The sequence below is a fragment of the Piliocolobus tephrosceles genome, chromosome 2 (assembly GCF_002776525.5).
Source record: "Piliocolobus tephrosceles isolate RC106 chromosome 2, ASM277652v3, whole genome shotgun sequence".
In the NCBI taxonomy this organism is placed as follows: domain Eukaryota; kingdom Metazoa; phylum Chordata; class Mammalia; order Primates; family Cercopithecidae; genus Piliocolobus; species Piliocolobus tephrosceles.
In genome coordinates this window covers 13,192,603-13,212,098 of record NC_045435.1, presented here as the reverse complement: position 1 = coordinate 13,212,098, position 19,496 = coordinate 13,192,603, and the positions used below count along the sequence as shown (strand labels likewise).

Below are 19,496 nucleotides of genomic sequence, written 5' to 3'. Positions count from 1 at the left end.
TGGTTGCTACATCATCTCTCCTCCCCACAATTTGTGAATCGGATTGGATAAGGGAGAACTGGAAAACTATTCGGCAATAAATAGTAGGATATTTAAGGATGTTCACATCATTTGACCCAACAATTTCACTTCAAGAGGTATAAAAGAAATAAATAGGTGCTGTAAGAGAACTTTACTTACAGAAATAGTCATCACAGAATTATTTATAATAGTGAAAAATAAGAGGAGGAAACCTTTTCCCTTTAGCAAATATTTTCTGAGCATCTACTCTGTAACAGGTAATCTTCTAGGAGGCTGGGGTACATTGATAAAAAAATAATTTTCTTGCTCTTACAGAGATTACAGTCTAGCAGGAAGGATGAATGTAAATATAAATATCACAAATAATGATACAATGCAGTATGTTAGAAGGTGATAAGTGCTATGGAGGAAAATAAAAAAGCAGAGCAAAGTAATAAGGATTAGGGTTGTCAGCTGCAGAGGGCTAGGGTAGGGCTCATTGAGGAGGTAACATGATCAAAGACTTATTACGTTAGCCATGCAGATATTAGCAGTATGGACGTTGGTAGGAATCATTCAGTAGAAAATGAACAATTGAAGAAATAGGAGTTTTTCTTCTTCCTCTTCTCCTTTTTTTTTTTTTGAGACAGGATCTCATTCTGTCCCTGAGGCTGGAGTACAGTAGCATGGTCATAGCTCAGGACAGCCTCAGATTCCTGGGCTCAGGTGATTCTCCAACTTCAGCTTTTGGAGTAGTTAGGACTACAGGTATGTACCACCATATCTAGCTAATTTTTTAATTTTTTAGTCGAGACAGGGCTTTGCTATGTTGACCAGGCTTGTCTCAAACTCTAGGCAATCCTCCCACCTCAGCCTCCCAAAGTGCTGGGATTACAGATGTGAGCTGCTGTGGCTGGCCTGATTTATCTGATTACCATAGGAAAATGCTAACAATGTATTATTCAATGAACCAAGTAGAATCTAAAGTCTATATAAAGTATTATAGTTTATAATTATGTACATACATATATATTCATTTATTCCATAAATATTTATTGAGCACCTATTTGTTTATTTTATAAACATTTATGTAGCACTTATATTCCAGGCACTATTCTAAGCATTTTTAAATATTAATGTCATTAAATCCTCACTAACTTTGTGAAGAAGTAGGATCTATTTTGACCTCATGAGTGGAAGAGATGTTAATTAATGATCCAAGGTCACATGATTAGTAAAAGCAGAGAATGGCTTTCTTCTGTGTTTTTCATCCCCCTGGATTCTGTCTCCTCTTTGAAGAACATTGTTAAGCTACTGGGGAGAGAATAAAACACAAATGTATGCCTAGAAACGGTGGCTCACGCCTGTAATCCCAGCATTTTGGGAGGCCGAGGCGAGTGGATCACAAGGTCAAAAGATCGAGACCATCCTGGCCAACATGGTGAAACCCCCGTCTGTACTAAAAATACAAAAATTATCTGGGCGTGGTGGTGCACACCTGTAATCCAAGCTACTTGGGAGGCTGAGGCAGGAGAATCACTTGGACCTGGGAGGCAGAGGTTGCAGTGAGCTGGGATTGCCCCACTACACTCCAGCCTGGTGACAGAGTGAGACACTGTCTCAAAAAAAAAAAAAAAAAAATTCTGAAAAGAAATTTGTCAAATATCAATATTGATTTTTTGAATGAATTATATAGGTAATATTCACTGTTTTGCATACATTTGTGCATTTTGCATTTTTTTTTTGACATGGAATCTCCCTCTGTCCCCCAGGCTGGAGTGCAGTGGTGCGATCTCGGATCACTGCATACTCTGCCTCCTGGGTTCAAGTGATTCTCCTGCCTCAGCCTCCTGAGTAGCTGGGATTACAGGCACCCTCCACCACACCCGGCTGATTTTTGTATGTTTAGTAGAGACTGGGTTGCATCATGTTGCCAGGCTGGTCTTGAACTCCTGACCTCAAGTGATCCACCCACTTCAGCCTCCCAAAGTGCTGGGATTACAGGTGTGAGCCACTGTGCCCAGCCACATTTTGAAAATTTTTAACAGTAAATATATTTAACATTGTAACTACTATCATATATTTTTTAATAGTACAGTGCCTTTTATAGTACTTATAATAACAGAAGTATAAACTGTTAAAAGTTGAAGGGAGAGCTGGAACAGGACTTAGTTTCCTTTACAGTCTTTTTTTGTCCCCTGCCTCCCACCCCTCCTCTTAGCTGTTTCTGGATACATAGTGTATTTGATCAATACAGTGGCAAGACCGCTCTTCAGAGCAAAGTTCCCCAGTCCTCCTTCTGACTGCAACAAACTCTGCATCTTTCAATGAGCTGCTTAACTAGCCTAGCCTTCAGTTTACTCTTTTGTAAAACTAGAGAACTGGACATTTGCTATCTGGTTTCTTCTATCTCTGACTTTCCCTGATTCTGTGGAAGTTTTAGTGTATTACTGTAACTAAAAGGCAAGGGATTCTGAGGTAGACAGTGGAATACCAGTTTATTAGCTTGCAACAGAAACTAAGTGACATATGGACAAAAATCCTTGAAGCCTGTGTTATTTATTCATTTTCTTAAGCCAGCCAAGCAATGAACATACTGTTTTGTAGATTAAAAAAATAGTTAAATATTATCAATTCGTAAGGTTTAACTTAATACATGAAAAGACAATAATAATCCCTGTGTACTTTATTGGTTAATTTTGAAATTACTATCATGTATGTGAAAATACATGACATTCAAATCATTAGAAAATTCTACAGTATGGATTGACCAGCTTTGGAGTCAAAAGTATGCTTGTTGAGTTTGGAATCAGAGTAAGAGGCATCAGCACAATCAAGCTACCTAAAGGTGTCAGAATAAGGTAGCCTGAAACATCTACATACCTACCTGGAGATTCCAAATCTGTTGCCTATAACCTCCACATGCCATTTCCACCTCAGGCATAACCTTACTGGTGGAACTAAGAATGCTTGAAAGCTGTTAAGGGTGGAAGTCTCCCTCTTTTTTGCACACTGCCAAAGTTGGGCTCTGCCCAAAGCTGAGAGCCCTGTGCCTCTCCTTTCTCTTTGCTTTCTGGCTGGACCCAAACTTCTTTTTTCTCTAGAAGATTGGTCCCTTTGGGTGACTCAGCATATCAATCTCCTTGTCCAGGTTGCAGTTTACTGCTCTAAAGTCCTTCTTATTTTATGATTTTCCTGGTTTTTGAAAGAGGAGAGCAATTCTCTATAACACCCAAGAAATGATGCCACATTTTGCTCCTTTAGTGCAGTACAGGATCCTTTTGGGCCAGAAGAAGTAACTTTTCTTCAAAATCTCAGGCTGGGAAGAAATTAAAGTTACCTATGAAGTCACTGGCATACCCAGGCACCTCTACAAAGATGTTACCAGCTACTTTGCTGTCCAAGAAAAGCAGCACCAAATGCACCCGCAAATCAGCTTCATAATTCACAGATGGGCGTTATTGACAATGTACACCATCTGGCAACTTCCTTTTTTTGACTAATTTGTCTTGCTAACTAGGCTCTGTTATGGTCTATGCTGCTGAGGAAGTGCCTGTGCTGTCAGCATGTATATATACACCAAGTTTTAAGATTGAACAACAACCTTAAAATCATTATTTAAAAAGTTTTCTTTCCCTGAATTTTAGTTACCCAGCCCTACATACTGCTTTGCTTTTACATATGTATCCTCAGTTTTTACATATATGATGTTGACTGGAAAATGTTAAAGGATTTTTAAAAAATCAATGGGAAGAAATGTATATGGGGTGCTGAAATAGTAAATATTGGGAAATCACAAAAGTCCTAAATTCCAAAAACTCAGCTAAATATGCTAGCTATTGTCTGGCTTATAGTTCCAAACTCCTTATTTTATATGAATTCTGTAGACTCTCTGGGGTGGTCTGTACACCTAACATTATTCTATGGTGTTTCTATTCTGAAGATAGATATCATTAATCATACCTTTCTTCCTGCTCAATATCCTCTTTATTTTAACTAGGAAAAAAGAAAATTATATTATCCCTTGGTATACAGTTGCTATAGAATTGATTAAATACAGTTTCAATAACTTGCTCATTGTAGGTGGACCTTGCAGTTTTTATGAGAAACTGTCTTGCCTATTGACAGATTGTCAGATCTTTTTAAGTTATATGAGACAGAAACTTGACTTGAACTAGCCTAAGAAAAACATTAGCATCTATTGATCCACCACCTTGTAAAGAAGAAGAGTAAATGGCACCAGGTATGACCAGACAAAGGACACAAATGGTGTCTTCGGATTGCTTTCTCTCCACTGCTCAGCTATTCCTCTCATTTTGTGTTAGCCTCAATCCCCCCTATTTCTTTTGAGCTTTCTTGTACTAGCAGGCAAGATAGCTGGTCAGCTCTTTTTAAGTTACATGGGACAGAAACTTGGCTCAGACTAGCCTAAGAAAAACACTAGCCTCTATTGCTCCACCACCTTGTAGAAAAGAAGAGTAAATGGCACCAGGTATGACCAGATAAAGGACACAAATGGTGTCTTCAGATTGCTTTCCCTCCACTGCTCAGCACTTCCTCTAATTTTGTGTTAACCTCAATCCCGCCTATTGCTTTTGAGCTTTCTTCTACTAGCAGGCAAGATAGCTGGTAACCGCCCCATTCTGCAGGATACTAGCTTAGCATCTCCAAAGAAAAGGGAGCCAGTCCTTTCCTTTCAATGTTCATATTGCAATCCAAGGAAGGTGCTCTGTTGGGCCCTGGTTGATCACTTACCCACCAGTGAACCAATCATAGAAGCCAAAATGGGATGGTGTGTTCCCATGACCAAACCTTGGTCATTCTTTTGGCAGAGGATGGGGGATTAGGCAGTATTTGTCAACAGAAAAGGAGAAAAGGATGCTTGCATATTAGCATACAAACAGTAGCTACTGTGGCTTACTATACTATCTGAGAATAAAGGCATATACAATATTATATTTAACTTTTCATTATGGTAGCCAACCACCCTAGATTTTCTGGAGCAATCCTGATTTCAAATATGCTATCCCACTGAGTGACCACGTGATCAAAATTTTGTGTTGGAAACGAAATCACTCTATCCTAAGGCTTGCAGTGATTGGCTTTTACATAAGCATATTTTGATAGTTTTTACATGACTTAATCTACATATTTCTTAAATTTTTAATTAAAATGTACTAGTGCATAAATTCAAGAGGAACATGATCAACAATAGGTGATAAAGAAAGTAGGAAAACAGAATTATAAAGAAAAAATAGTTTGAAGTTTTAGGTGAGCCTTCAAACCTTTAATATTCCTAGCCATATATAAACTTGTATAACTCCCAAAACTGACATTTAGGCTACCGTTTTCCCAGCACTTTTCACAAGCTCCTTAATTATGCTTTGAAATTTTACTTTACAAACTATTACTTTTTAATGAGAGAGCTCATTATTTTCCATTGGCAGTACTTCATTGCCAAGCACTACCATTTCACAGGAGGTGGGCAGACTTTAATTTCAGCAGCAGCACAGGGCTCCATTATGTTTTTCTGTTCATATTGGCCCAAATTCTCTGTCCTTTCCCCCTGCTGCCAGAATAAACATTTCTCCCCAATAGGCATACACTCTCAACCCTTGGAACTCAAAGCAGCTATCAGGAGGCTACAAATTAATCTGTTCCGCCTCCACTAACAGATGCCACGCTGGCGCTGGGTACTTCAGCCGAACTCTTGGGATTTACAACATTAAGAGTAAGTGCAAAAACTACAAGCATTCAAAAGACACCCATTTTATTTAACTGACAGATCTTGGCGTTTTATGAAAAAAAAATGGAAGCACAAAACCCTTTCTCATTACCCTTCTCAAGTGATTTTTCCTTTTTCCGAGCACAATGCTCTTTTCAGTAAGTCCTAAATGAGCACAACAACCAGATGTGACCAGAAAAACTGCAAGAGGCACCATAAAAATGCATTATGATAAATACCATCCAAAGCTTCAGGACCCAGGGGACTTTTCTTAAAGTCACTGCCCACCGCACTCTTACAACACATGCATTGTGAGAATGAAGGGAAACCCATAGGCGGATAAGACTTGTGGATATTGTGTGCCTCGCAACATGAGTCATTCAAGAGGTGCGGCTGGTGCAAAAGCAACAGCATGTTTTGGAAAGTGGATTCAAAGCAGGAGAATATGTTTGCTATCTTAATGCCATAAAAAGAAAGAAAGTACAACACCCCAGGCTTTTAGGAACGAGGAGAGGGTTAGAGTGTGCAGTGTCTGATGCAAAATCCTTTTAAAGACTGCCCATTTTTCCTTATTCTTTTATTTCCTGGTGATAGAACAGAGAGCACTCTGTGGCATGCAACTGACACATCATTTTATGCATCCAAGTGCTTTATTCGCTTAACTGGTTTTTTTTCCAGCAATTTAAATAAATCACAGAGATGGAATTAGATTTTCCTGAAGAGCTAGAGAAAGGCAATGAGAGGCTGAGTCACAGTTAATTTCTACTGAGTTGATAGAAATTTCACTCCCTCCATTTAGGTGAGACTCATGTAGTTTGGAAAGTAATGTCTGGCATCTTATCAACCTACTATAAAGGCTGCTTAAGCTCCTGACTAATGAGGCTCTGAAACGTTTCTAATGAATGATGGGGGGAGGAGTATGAAACGCCCTCATGTTTATTCATTTCTTCCTTGTAACGCTGGCTGATAGACCGACTAAAAGATTGAACACTTAAATAATTAACTCATTTAAAGTGTGAATTATATGCATGATTTGCCTGACATGCAACTTGTGAAGTGGAACACACAGTAAAATCTCTCCAGTAGAGGTGGGGAGGAGAGTAAGTTATTTTAGTTCTCGTTAATCCGGGAAGGAACATTTAGTAAGAGAATCAGACGTTAAAAGGAATGGAGAAGCAGTGGATCAGATACTCAATTTTCTTCCTACAGAGCAGGGCTGGCAACCTTTCTCTGTAAAGTACCAGATAGCTAATATTTCAGGCTTTGCAGGCTAAATGGTCCCTGTTGCCTCTACTCAGCCATGGCAGGAAAGCAGCTATAGACATAGGTAACTGAATGGGTGTGGCTATGCTGCAATAGAATGCAATTTATGGGGATTTATATTGAGTTTCATATAATGTTGATGGGTCACAAACCCTTGTCTTCTTCTGACTTTTTCAACTACTTAAAAATGTAGAAAACAGGCCGGGTGTGATGGCTCATGCCTGTAATCCCAGCACTTTGGGAGGCCGAGGCGGGGTGGATCATCTAAAGTCAGGAGTTCTAGACCAGCCTGGCCAACATGGTGAAAAACTATCTCTACTAAAAATACAAAAAGTAGCCGAGCATACTGGCACACATCTGTAATCCCAGCTACTCAGGATGCTGAGGCACGAGAATCACTTGAACCTGGTAAGTGGAGGTTGCAGTGAGCCGGGATCATGCCACTGCTGCACTCCAGCCTGGGTGACAGTGAGACTCCGTCTCAAAAAAGAAAAAGAAAAAGAAAAAGAAAAAAAAAAAGTAAAAAACATTCTTAGCTCATGAGCAGGACAAAAACAGTCAGTGGACCTGTGGGTGGTAGTTTGAGATCTTGCTCTAGAAAGCTGAATATATATTTCTCCATTTAGTTATGGGATAACTATGTCCAGGACTTGAGGTTAGGATGGAGATTTACAAAATTGTAGAATGTTAGGTTGAAATGGCCTTTAGAGATTTCCCGGTCAAATATCCTTACTTTAATAATCATCACCAGCACTTTTGGTTCACTACTTACGGTAGAACGTGTATGCGATAGTCTAGTGGGAAGAACGGCATAGCTTCGGTGATTTCGCTCTGTTTAGGATCTGTTTCTTAACTTTACGAGTCCATTCATGCTTATGATTGCTTTTGTTAGGTAAGGTTGACTCATTGTGACTCAAAATCTTCACTTTTTTGAAGTCATTTTCCCCTTCATAGTCTTATGAAGTCTGAAAATCTCTTCTCAGGATAATTTTTTAAAGGCATAAAATGCACTTGCCAGTGATTGTTTATTAAGTTAAAATACAATTAGAAAGCTATAAACAATTTGTGCTATGGTAATATATGCTTCTTTATTAACCCTGTAAGTAATAGAATCTAGGGAAATAGTGAGAAATATAAATATTTTGTAAATAATGTATATGTCACAATGTGATATGACAGTATTTGTGATTTGTTTTGTAAAGAAAGTCTCGGGTACTGTTAAATTCTCACACAATAGTGAAGCATATAAACCAGGATCCTAACGTATTAATTCTCAATGAGAAATATAAATATCAAACACAAGTCATCTTCATATTATCTTTACTGCTGGTTCTTTCTGCAGATCAGACACATGTGAAGCTAGAGCACGGGGAGTTCTTTACAAGAAAGCAAGCAAAGGTGGTTGCTTACATGCTTCAAATAAGCGAATTCCTTTATCTCCACAGGTGGAGATAACTAGACACAAGATCTGCTTAGATTTTCCAGGTGTCCTCTTCACTAGGCAGTATTTGGATGGACACTGCCAGTATTTTCTGCTGTGATAGCTTTTGTTCTATTCTTTTTCGGAAGCAGCTACTCTGAGTGACACAATTTTTTTCTTTCCATAACAATTTCCCTTTGGTTCATCTACATCTATAGCAAGCCTCCCAACAGTTTCTGGAATCCTTCTGTAGGTACCTAACAGTTGCTCCCAAACAAGGGCCCCCTTCCTGTGTTACATGGCAAAAGTGACCATAAATATGTATGCACACACATGCGCACACACACGCGCGCACACACACACACCTTCTATTTATGCACTATTAGTGCCCACCCCTGCCACCCCTGCTCATACACATTGATTCTTTATTGGCTATGTGATTTGCTTTGGCCAGTGGGACATGAACAAACATGACACAAGCAGGGCCTTACAAAGCCCTTGCATTTTGGGTTTTGCTTCCCTGTTCTTCTGGAAACCTGGAGAACCTCACATGGACCAGTAAAAGTTTGCCTGCTGGATGATAGGAGGCATATAGCCTGTTACCATGAGACCGTCCTAAACCATGCAGCTACTGGCCAAGCCACGGAATGATTGAGCCCAACAGACATCAGCTGAATCTGCATCAAATCAGTAGAGCCTCCCAACTGTTGCTCAGGCTCCAGAGTAACAGTAAATGCCTGTTGTTTTAGGCCTTTATGTTGTGTGATGGTTTGTTCTGCAGCAAAGACTAACTGCTTACAATAGCCCTCTCTTTATTCTCCTGATCCACGTCTTTCCGGTGATGCTGCCTCCAAAGTTTATGGAGATATCACTGTGCTCCGAAGGCACTTTCCTTAAATACAAAATTCCTTCCCAAACTTTGCCCAGCATCTCTCAGTATTACTTAAATTCCCTGACTGAGAGCCCAGAAAAGTTGCCTCAAGCGTCCCAAACCTTACACAGATATTGTGTCCACATAACCTAGCAGCTTAATTCTAAAATGTATCTCTTCTGTTATGAGGAAGGAACATGATAGTATAGTAAATTCCCTCTTTAGAGGCATTTGACTGTGGGAAAATGCATAGCAAAGAGAAGGTAACGCTTTGTGCCTCAGCTGCCATAATCTTACTGCTGGTCCCACTGCTATGCAGAGCATTGTACTTACCAATATTTGCTAGGACTCTAGCAAGACATTGTTGGTTGCAATCCCAACAGCCATTTCTCTCCTTTTTATCTTACTGATACAGCCTGGGTTTTGTTCAGGTTCCTCCACAGAGCTATGTGTTCACTAATGAGTTCCTGCCTTGCCCTAGCAGGGTGAGTCATGATTGTTCTGAGTCAGAGCAAGTCTAAGTCAAGCATGGTGCCTCACCTCCTTGCCAACGATTGGTTCCCCTGGTCATGTGATCCAATCCTGATGAGTGGGTGATAGAGGAAATCTGCTAGGGTGCTCCTGGGAAAGGTGTCCTCACTGATCAAAGGGAACACACAGGAGGGAAGTTCCTGTTTTTAGCTAAGCATACTCCTGTTTGCAAATGATGCCTAGGCCTGTGAAACCATTTGCAACCATGAGGAATGTATTGCTGACATGCTGAAGATGGTACATTAGCACCTGGGTCCTTAATGACTTGGCTGACCTGCTGAATTAACCACAGATGAGCACTCCCTTTGGATTTTATATAATGTGAAATAAACTTTTTAAGCCACTTTTAGTCAAGTTTCTGTTAATTGAAGGCGAAAGTGTCTTAAATGGTGATGCAACACAGTACTCGGAGTTTGCAGAAAAAGTGTTGCCTGTGGGAGAGACTGCCACTTCCTGAACACTTTAATTAGATGGCATGAAATATATCTCCTTTCATTTCAAGCATGGTTAAAGAAACAACAAACAACTTATGAGACTGGAGATCTTAGGAATCTACGTAATTTAATTTCTGGGGTGAACTGCACAGCCGCAGGCTTGATATTAATGAATGCAAAAAGGAACCTGCAACCTTTTGTTATACAGAAGCCATCTTTGGACACCAGGTGAGAGACGCAGGTACTAATAAGCAGAAGACCTCTGTTTCAATAGTATGAGAAAAAGAGGAGCAACACAGAAAATTGAGAAAAGGAAGCCGTACTTGATTTAACTGAGGCACACATCAGCAATGGTTTAGAACAGCTTACTAAGTACCTACTCAATGGATACTTTGTTTATAGAAATAAATCAAGAAAAGACATGCCCTGATCACAGAGACTTTATTTTTAAAAGGAACTTGAGATATGAGAGGAAAACCATGATATTATAATTGCACATGTTTTACAATCTGCGTTTCTCTCCATGGTTCTATCCCGTCTCTGAGTGGGATTATGAAATCAAGGAGGAGTTACTAAGGGGAGGGAAGGGAAGCTAGAAAACTGGATATGGGAAGTAAAACACTAGAAAATAGGAAAGCTGAAGAACAAGAACGAAATAAACTAGTAGAAAGACATGAGAGAGAGAATTAAGAAGAATGGGCAAAAAGGGAAATAATATTTACTGGCTGCCTATCCCTGGCCAGGCACTTTAACATGCTTCCTTATTTACTTTTCATAACAATCCTGAAAGGAAAATATTTTAATCTGTTTTATAGATTAAGAAACTAAGTCTCAGTTTATATGACTTGTCCATTTAAGTGATAGGAATGGAATTGAAATCCAGGTTCACTCTGTCACATTACCACAAATGAAACATCTTTGAGTATAGAAAGTGGGCTGCAAAGTCAGGAAGACAGGAGAACGATAAAATCTGTTACCAAATAAAACCTATTTCTAGAATCCTTTAAGCTGTATGTGAAACAAGAGACCAAACCAGCAGACCGACCTGGCACAGTGAGTGCCATAAAGGTGGGAAGGGGAAGTGTCTGGCATGAGGCAAAGGGAAAGGAAGATGGGTTTTTGGGAGACGCACATGGAATACGAATGTGGTCTTGAGTAATTCAAATTCATTGGAAGGGGCTCTGCTATGAGACGGGAGACAGAAAAATGGCAGAGGCTGAAAGATGTTCTTGGATTGAGGGCATGGGAGCATCATCAGCCGCACCAGTAACTTGATGCCTGAGGTTGTCCCACATGATCAGTAGGAAGAGGGAGAGAGAAAAGTACCTGGCTGAGTGGTGCTTCTGTGAGGCACCACCGTTTTTATATCCGCAACACAGACCTGTTGGATTCTCTTGGTCCCTATCTAGAGCTGAGCTTTCTGTCCAGGGTGGAAGAAACTTCCCACAAGATAACATATCCCAAGTGCAAAGGGAGTATGCTTCTGCCCACATTTGCTGGGTTAGTTCTTCCTGGGGCAGGCAACCAGCCAAGAGGTGTTGCCACATGCTACCGGAGCAGAAGGCAGATGGTGATCAGGAGAAACCCCAGAACCTCAGTCCCGTATGACCTCTATCTGCCAGACCATTTAGCTTGGATATTTTGCAAACACCTTACATTCAATATGTTCCAAACTGTACTCACTTTCTTTCCCCTTTTCCTGCTCTTTCTTATCTTCCTATCCATAGGTAGTGACATGAAGACATGCATGCCAGAAACCATGGCATCGTCCTGGACTTGACTCTTTTCTCTCCTCTCTAACATAAGACCACTCCCTCCAAGCTTATCTCTTTAGCCATTCTCTCATGTATTAACTCCTTCATGTTCACAGTCACTGCCCTGTGTCAAATCCTTACCATAGCTAATCTGGACCCTTCCAGCTGGTCTCTTCCTTCTAGCCTTGTACCTTTTAAGTCCACCCCACACACTGTCCAGAGTGAACTTTCTACCACACACTCTTACTTGGATCAGTAGTTCGTGATCCACAGAATCAAGCTGAAGTTCATTAGCTTTTCTGCATAGTACATGAGTCTCTCCAATAACTGGCCTTAAGTACTTCTTAACCCTTATCTCTTCCTACACCGCTTTGCATGTTATTATTTAGCAATACCTAACAGCTTGTAGTTCTCAGAACACACCATATTGGTTAATACCTTCGTCTTTGTTGATACCTGCATGCCTTTCTCGTCTTTCACTACCTCGCTAGCACTTTAGTCATCCTCTCCAGTATATCAGTCGTCGTCTTCAGAATTCATGAACAGGAGATGAGGCTAAGTGCTGCCCACTCTCCCTTTCTTCTGTGCTAAAACCAGAACCCTCATTATCTTTCTAATGTAACATATTGAAATTATCTGCTTCTGTATTTTCTTCTCTCAGATGACTAAAGAATTCTCAATGGCAAGGCCCAGGACTTACTTAGTTTGGAATTCTCAAGTACCTAAAGTAACTGGCACACATTAGGGAGATAATAAGGGTTTATTAAACCAATAATGAAAATTATCTTACACTGACCAGAGTTTTCTCTGTCTTCACTGTGAACATTTAACACGCTTCATAAATATACTTTGACCTGGAGGGATATCCCTAGGTTGGTGACCTAGACAATACTTGTTGCACTGTCCAATTAGTCTTCAACTTCTTGTTTTAAAGGACTCAGGCAAGGTATTCTTTTTACAAATTCTTTTTGTTAAGTGTGCAAATAGAATCGGGGGGGGGCGGGGCGGGGGCTAGTGTCTTAAGTCATTCCAAAATAATATGCAGCAGCTGTTTTTTTGCTAAATTACCATCTGAAAATTGAATTCAAAATTGACCTCCAGGGAATATCATTTGAGGTCGCTGTATATCTCCTGTTTCTTTTTTCTCATTCACATTGAAAAGCTAGTCAGAGCCTTCCCACACTGCAGACTAAGTGTGGAGTTGGCAGACTAGTCTTGAGAGCTTTAACAATCTGCAAAAATATATTTTTTTGAATTTTCAAAGGATGGGTATACACTCTTTAGACCTGTTGATAAAGCACAAGAGCCCTAGGGACTGAGTTTTAGAGCTTACTAAGCAGATGACTTACAGCAATCATGCTTTCCTTGATACCAAGGAGAGTTAAAAAATTGATGTTTTTCTCTTGCAAAAATACACTTTTGCAAAAGATGATACTGGAGGAAATGAATTTTATACAGTTTGTGCTACAGCCATGCATGTAAGGTCTTTTTTTCCCCATTTTATTTAGAGAGGTTATCTTTTTGCTGTTCTACATGTATACTTTTGACTGGTTTCTTAATAGGTGTGAAATTATAACAAATAATGACTATGCACCCAGAGCAGTGACTGCCCTGTATGTGTATGGATCTAATCAGTGCTGGTGTTGGCAGTGCAGTGTTTTTACCTCTCTCATCACAATGGGAGAAAAGTATTGAAGATAGAAGATCTCATTTCAGCCCTGACTCCTACAGCTAATAGGCTAGGTGCTCTTAGCAAAGCCAGCTGTATTCTCTGGGTTTCAGTTTTCTCCTTTGTAAAATGCAGGGATTGAATGTATGACTGTAAAATCCTCTCTCTAGCTACATAATTGTATAATATAACAATATATTAAAGGTTTTTAATGAATGATAGATTCTTGCTCACTTTATTTTTTCCTTTTCTACTTTTCTGTATTTCCAATTTTTCTTAGTATTTTTTACAGGCTTGTTCTAGGAAACAACGTAATAATATATGGAATTACATTGTTTCTCTGAAAAAAATTAAATAACATTATTTAAATATCTAGTATAGATGCCATTGATACCAACATCATCACATAAATTATCTTATTTAATTCTCACATCTACACTGGGAGTTGGAGAATATTATCTCACTTAGAATGAGGAACCGAAGGCAAAGAGAGCTAAAATAACTTTCTAAATACAACTGGTAAATTACAGAACCAGGGTTGTTAAGCTCTACATACAAATTCTTAGCAGATCATGCTGCTTCTGCTTAAACTGTTTTAAGAAAATGACAATTCCTTATAAGTGTTTTAAAATCCAATATGAGGAACTAGGGAATACAAAGGACTTGTCTAAGGAACAATGTTAAGAGAGATCATGATTAAAATACTTTAAGGTACTTTCTGGTTTCTAGTGGTTAAATTTTAACATTTACCAATGTCATAGCTGCCTAAAAGAACTTTTGCCATCGGCTGTTAAAATCTCCATCTCCTGGCCGTCCATTTTGAATCAAGTAGTATGTGCAAGTCTCATGATCAGTGATATATGCTGTGCTTTCTATGTGCCGCTGATCGCCATCAATCCAGACTCTCTTCTAGCTGCCGCCCAGCATCAGTAGCAGATTTCAAGCAAAACTCTGCAGACTTGGCCTACCAGCAATTCATGCTGCCTGACTTTAATTGCTTCTTAATCCTTTCATTAATCTCTTGTTGATCCTCTAACACAGTCTGCACAAGAGCTATTCCAAACCTTCATTCACTTCCAATTCCTGGTCCCATCCTTCCCTCTCATTATGAAATGGATAGTTTCCCTTCTTTATCATGAAGTTGGAGACTATAAGCTATTTTTCTTAACCTACTCTCCTCTATATGTCCTTTTGTCTTTTTTTTTTTTTTTTTTTAAACAATTGATGAGTCAAAAGCATCTTTCTCTAGGGCTAATGCTTCCACTTGAGCCCCAGATGTCATGCCTTAATCACTTCTCTCTTCCCAGCATCATTAGTCTCTCTTCTCTCTATTGTACCCTTCACTTCCACAATGTTGAAATATACATTCCTTGACTCTGCACTCTGCTTCCCCCTGACTTCCATTAGACATTTCTCCTTGATCTTCCAAAAATTGTTGTATATGTCCATATTCAAAAATCTACAAATTTGCAACATCCAATTCTTCTTTAACTTCCTACAGTATTGATTTTGATGCTTCATACTCTATTGAAGCTACTCTCTCAAAAGGCCTCAGGGACTGTTTTTCATTTTCTAATGAAATATGATGATCTTTTATAGTTGTTACTCTTTTTGACATCTCTTAAGCATTTGACTTGCTTGTTACTTTCATTTTTCATAATTTTTTCCCTCATTCCCAAGACATTTTCATGACTCCTCTGCTCTTTTGTGGGTTTTCTTTTCGACATCTCTATGTTCTTCTGTTATTTGGTATTGCATTTTATAAGAAGCGACTCAAAGATCTGACGACAAAGTTGTGTCTTTTCTAAGTTTTTTTTTTTTTTTTTTTTTTTTTTGAGGCAGAGTCTCGCTCTGTCGCCCAGACTGGAGTGCAGTGGCCGGATCTCAGCTCACTGCAAACTCCGCCTCCCGGGTTCACGCCATTCTACTGCCTCAGCCTCCCGAGTAGCTGGGACTACAGGCGCTCGCCACCTCGTCCGGCTAGTTTTTTGTATTTTTTAGTAGAGACGGGGTTTCACTGTGTTAGCCAGGATGGTTTCGATCTCCTGACCTCGTGATCCGCCCGTCTCCGCCTCCCAAAGTGCTGGGATTACAGGCTTGAGCCACCGCGCCCGGCCCTCTAAGTTTTAATTGTAAGTTATTAAAATGTTCTATTAGTTTCAATGCCCCGAATACACTGTATCTCAAGAAAATTTTATTTTCCCCATACGTTTTCTCTTTTCCTCATGTCTTGTATTATAGAAACAGCACTACCAGGGCTCCATTTCACTAAGTTCCTCTTCATCTAAATTCAATCTAATTCAATAATATAATTTGACAATTATATTAGTGTTCTATGTTGCATAACAAATTACCACAAATTTAGCAGCTTAAAAAAAAACTGTTATCTCATTTTTTTTTTTTTTTTTTCCTCAGCCGGGATTCCAAGCATGGCTTAACTGAATCCTCTGCTTGGGGTTGCATAAGGCTGCACCAAAGATGTTGGCTGTATGTGAAGTCTCATCTGAATGCTCCACTGGGAAAGGATCCACTTCTCAGCTCCCATAGGTTGTTCATAGAATTTTTTGATTGTTTTTTAGCTTTAGAACTAATAGTGGCTTCCTTCTTCAAGGCTAGTGTGAGACTGAATCTTCTAGGAAATTTATATCTATCTATCTATCTATCTATCTATCTATCTATCTATCTATCAATCAATCATCTATATGAATCAAGAAAGTGACATTCAATCAACCTTGCTATATTCCATTGGCTGGAGGCAAGTCACAGGTCCTGCCCACTCTCAAGAGATATACAGGCATATCACCAAGGGCAATCTTAGAATTTTGCCAGCCACGTTGTTCTTTCTACAGGACTCAGGCAAGGGAAAGAAGTGCCTTTTACTCATGCTATAGGAATGATTTTGGAGCTAAATTAAATAAACACAAACATGCACAAAAGGGGCTTTAGTTTACTCTTGGGATCCTAGGGAGAGAATAACATTAAATTTGGAAAAACAGACAAGAAGGAAGAGTAGGAGGCGAGGCTGGCTCAAAGAGGAGCTGCCATCAACATTTTCCTAAAATGGCCTAACTCAGCGCTTAAACAACCTGTGGTCATGGACCAGGATTTTCACTGTTGTTATTGTTTGTTTTTAATATATCCAATCTATCGCCAACCCAAACTTTTGCAAAAGTAAAAAACAAAAAGGAGTTACTGAAATATGACATAAAAAAGAAATCAAGAGCTTACAAAATGTAAGTCTGATTTCCTTATATCAGATAAAACAGACATAAAGTTATTCTGTCTTTGTTATGAAAGTTTTCAAATGCTTACTTTTAATACCTGTACTTATCTCACTGAGGACAGGTGACAGTTTGAGGACCAGCATTGCCTACTGGCCATACTTTGAGCAGAACTGATCTAATTCACTCCCATAGCATGAATTCTCCCAGGTATATGATAATAATTCCTTTTTCTAGATTGATGTTCAGATCCTCTTTTCTGAACTTCTTTTGTTCATTCATTCACAAATGAATTACTGAGTACTTCCTGTTGGTCAGGTACCATGTTGGATGCTGGACTAGATGAAATGCTACGTAAATTGAAGGCTTACCTTTGCACATCTTAACCTCAGTGTTCAAATGATCTCAAACACAGCCTGTCAAAGAGTGAATATATGTTTTCTCCAGCCTACCACCCCTGCTGCATTCTTTAGTTTATGTGTGGCACCTCTTACCACCAGTTGCCAAAGTCACATGTTACTTATCCATTTGTCACTTTTTTATACTTTCTTTCCAAAATATCACATTTATTTATATGCATCCCGAGGGCTACTACATTGGTTCAAACATCCACCATTTCTCACTAGGACCATGTTAGTGGTTAAATAATGTTCTCCTTGACATAATTCTTGCTTCTCTCCATTCAGCCATCATGGTACATTTGGGAGATTCTAAACTCTAAACCTCATTATATCACTGCCTTGCTTAAAACCCCTCAGTGGTTCTTCATAGCTTAACCATGAACCTAACCATGTATCAAGGTATACAATTTCCTTTATGGATAAATTCCCACTTTCTTCTCTTGCCTCATATCTCCTCAGAAGTCTTGCTCTAGCCATACTGAATTATTTGCAGTTCTTAGGACTTTCCATGCTCTCTCTCGTCTCAGGGTCTTCGTGTTACTGCTTCTCCTCCTTGACACATCTCTCTCCTGATCCTTTATCTGAGTATTTCTTTTGATTTCAGTGCTGGATCATCTTGTTTTCCAGAAAAACTTCTCTGCTTCATTCCTTTTTCCTTTCTGTATTTTACCCTCATCATAGCACTGCCACATTGGGTGCTACCACAAAAAGGAAATTGCTGGTATGTTTCCATCACTAGACTGTGAATGCTTGAAATTAGAAACTCTATTACATTTTTGTTAATATTTTGAAAGGGAAAGATAAAGGTATTCTAGAGAATGGGTTATGATACACATTTCGGGGGCAAGCTTAGCCCACTGAATGGGGTCAAAAATGACTTGTCCTTCTTCTCTTGCTATCTCAGCCCCAGTTTAAGGTCTCATCACAGTATATATCAAATATCACTATAGCCTTCTAATTTCCCCTTGACATCCACAAACTTCCTTAGTGTCCACTCAAATGCCTTTTCTGAGGCTTTAACTCAACATTCAGAAATAAAAAAAAAAAAAATTAGTTAAATGCATTTGTTTTTCAACACATTTTTTGGAGCACCCACTCTATGCCAGCCATTTTTCTTGGTGCTTGGACCATACCAACGAACAATATAGAAAAAAAAATCCATGTTCTTATGAAACTTACATTTCCCCCATGCTGTATATTAGTTCCCCAGTGCTTGTTCATCTCATAACTGAACATTTGTATCCTTTGATCAAAATGTCCCTATTTCCCCACTACCAACCCCTGTCAACCACCATTCTCTTCTATGTGTCTGTTTTACTTTTTTAGATTCCACATGTAAATGAGTTTTACTTTTTTAGACAAACAAAATAGTGTTTGTCTTTTTGTGTTTGGCTTATTTTACTTAGTATAACATCCTCCATTTATCCATGTTGTTGCAAATGGTATTTCTTTTATTACAATTCTGTTCATGGAATTTATTTGTTACACTGAAATGTATATACAGTAGCTCAAATTGTATAGACGCAATCATATATGGCTAGTAGACAAAGTCATACATTTGCAAATGCTATGTCTACTTTCCTAGGTCAGTTATGTATTACAAACTGATGGTTATACTGTGTAAAACCATCTAAAACTCTGTGACTCAAATGAATAAGCTTATATTATTTATATGAGCCTATGAATCTGCTGGACAGGTCTACTAATCCAGACCATGCTTAGCTCATCTCAGCTGGACTCACTCATGCATCTGTAGAAATCTGACATATCAACTAGAAGCTGCCTGGCCTAGAGTAAGTTGCTTATTTCTTCCTGCATGCTGGTTGCTAGTTGGGGTGATAGAGATAATTGGACCAGACATATCCCACCATCTGCCTGGGCTTGTTCACATACTGGTGGTGGATTCCAAGGGAAAGAATAGAAGAGATCAAAGCCTCTTCAGACCTAAGCTCAGAACTGGCAAATTAACTCCTCTGGTGCTTTCTGTTGACCAAAGCAAGTTACCAGGCTAGTCTGGATTTAAGGGGAAAATAATGGATTCTACCAGTGGAAAGGGAGGAGCTGGTCACATTGCAAAGGACATGAATAGAAAGTGAGGAATTGGGGACATTTTGGCAATTGATCTACCACAAGTTCCTTCTTCTTAGCCTCAATAACTGACAGAATGCTTCTACAGAGATTTTGCTTGCTGGTCATTTTACACAATT

General features: G+C 39.2%; 1 protein-coding gene across 1 annotated transcript in view; it reads left to right on the top strand.

The window, feature by feature from the left end:
- Positions 1-19,496, top strand: part of NSUN3 (NOP2/Sun RNA methyltransferase 3) — a 115,109-nt gene that overhangs the window by 91,939 nt on the left and 3,674 nt on the right. The window contains exon 7 of the mRNA XM_026457185.2: positions 16,083-16,214. Coding sequence (XP_026312970.1) covers positions 16,083-16,214 — 132 coding nt within the window. The remainder of the gene's footprint in view (positions 1-16,082; positions 16,215-19,496) is intronic.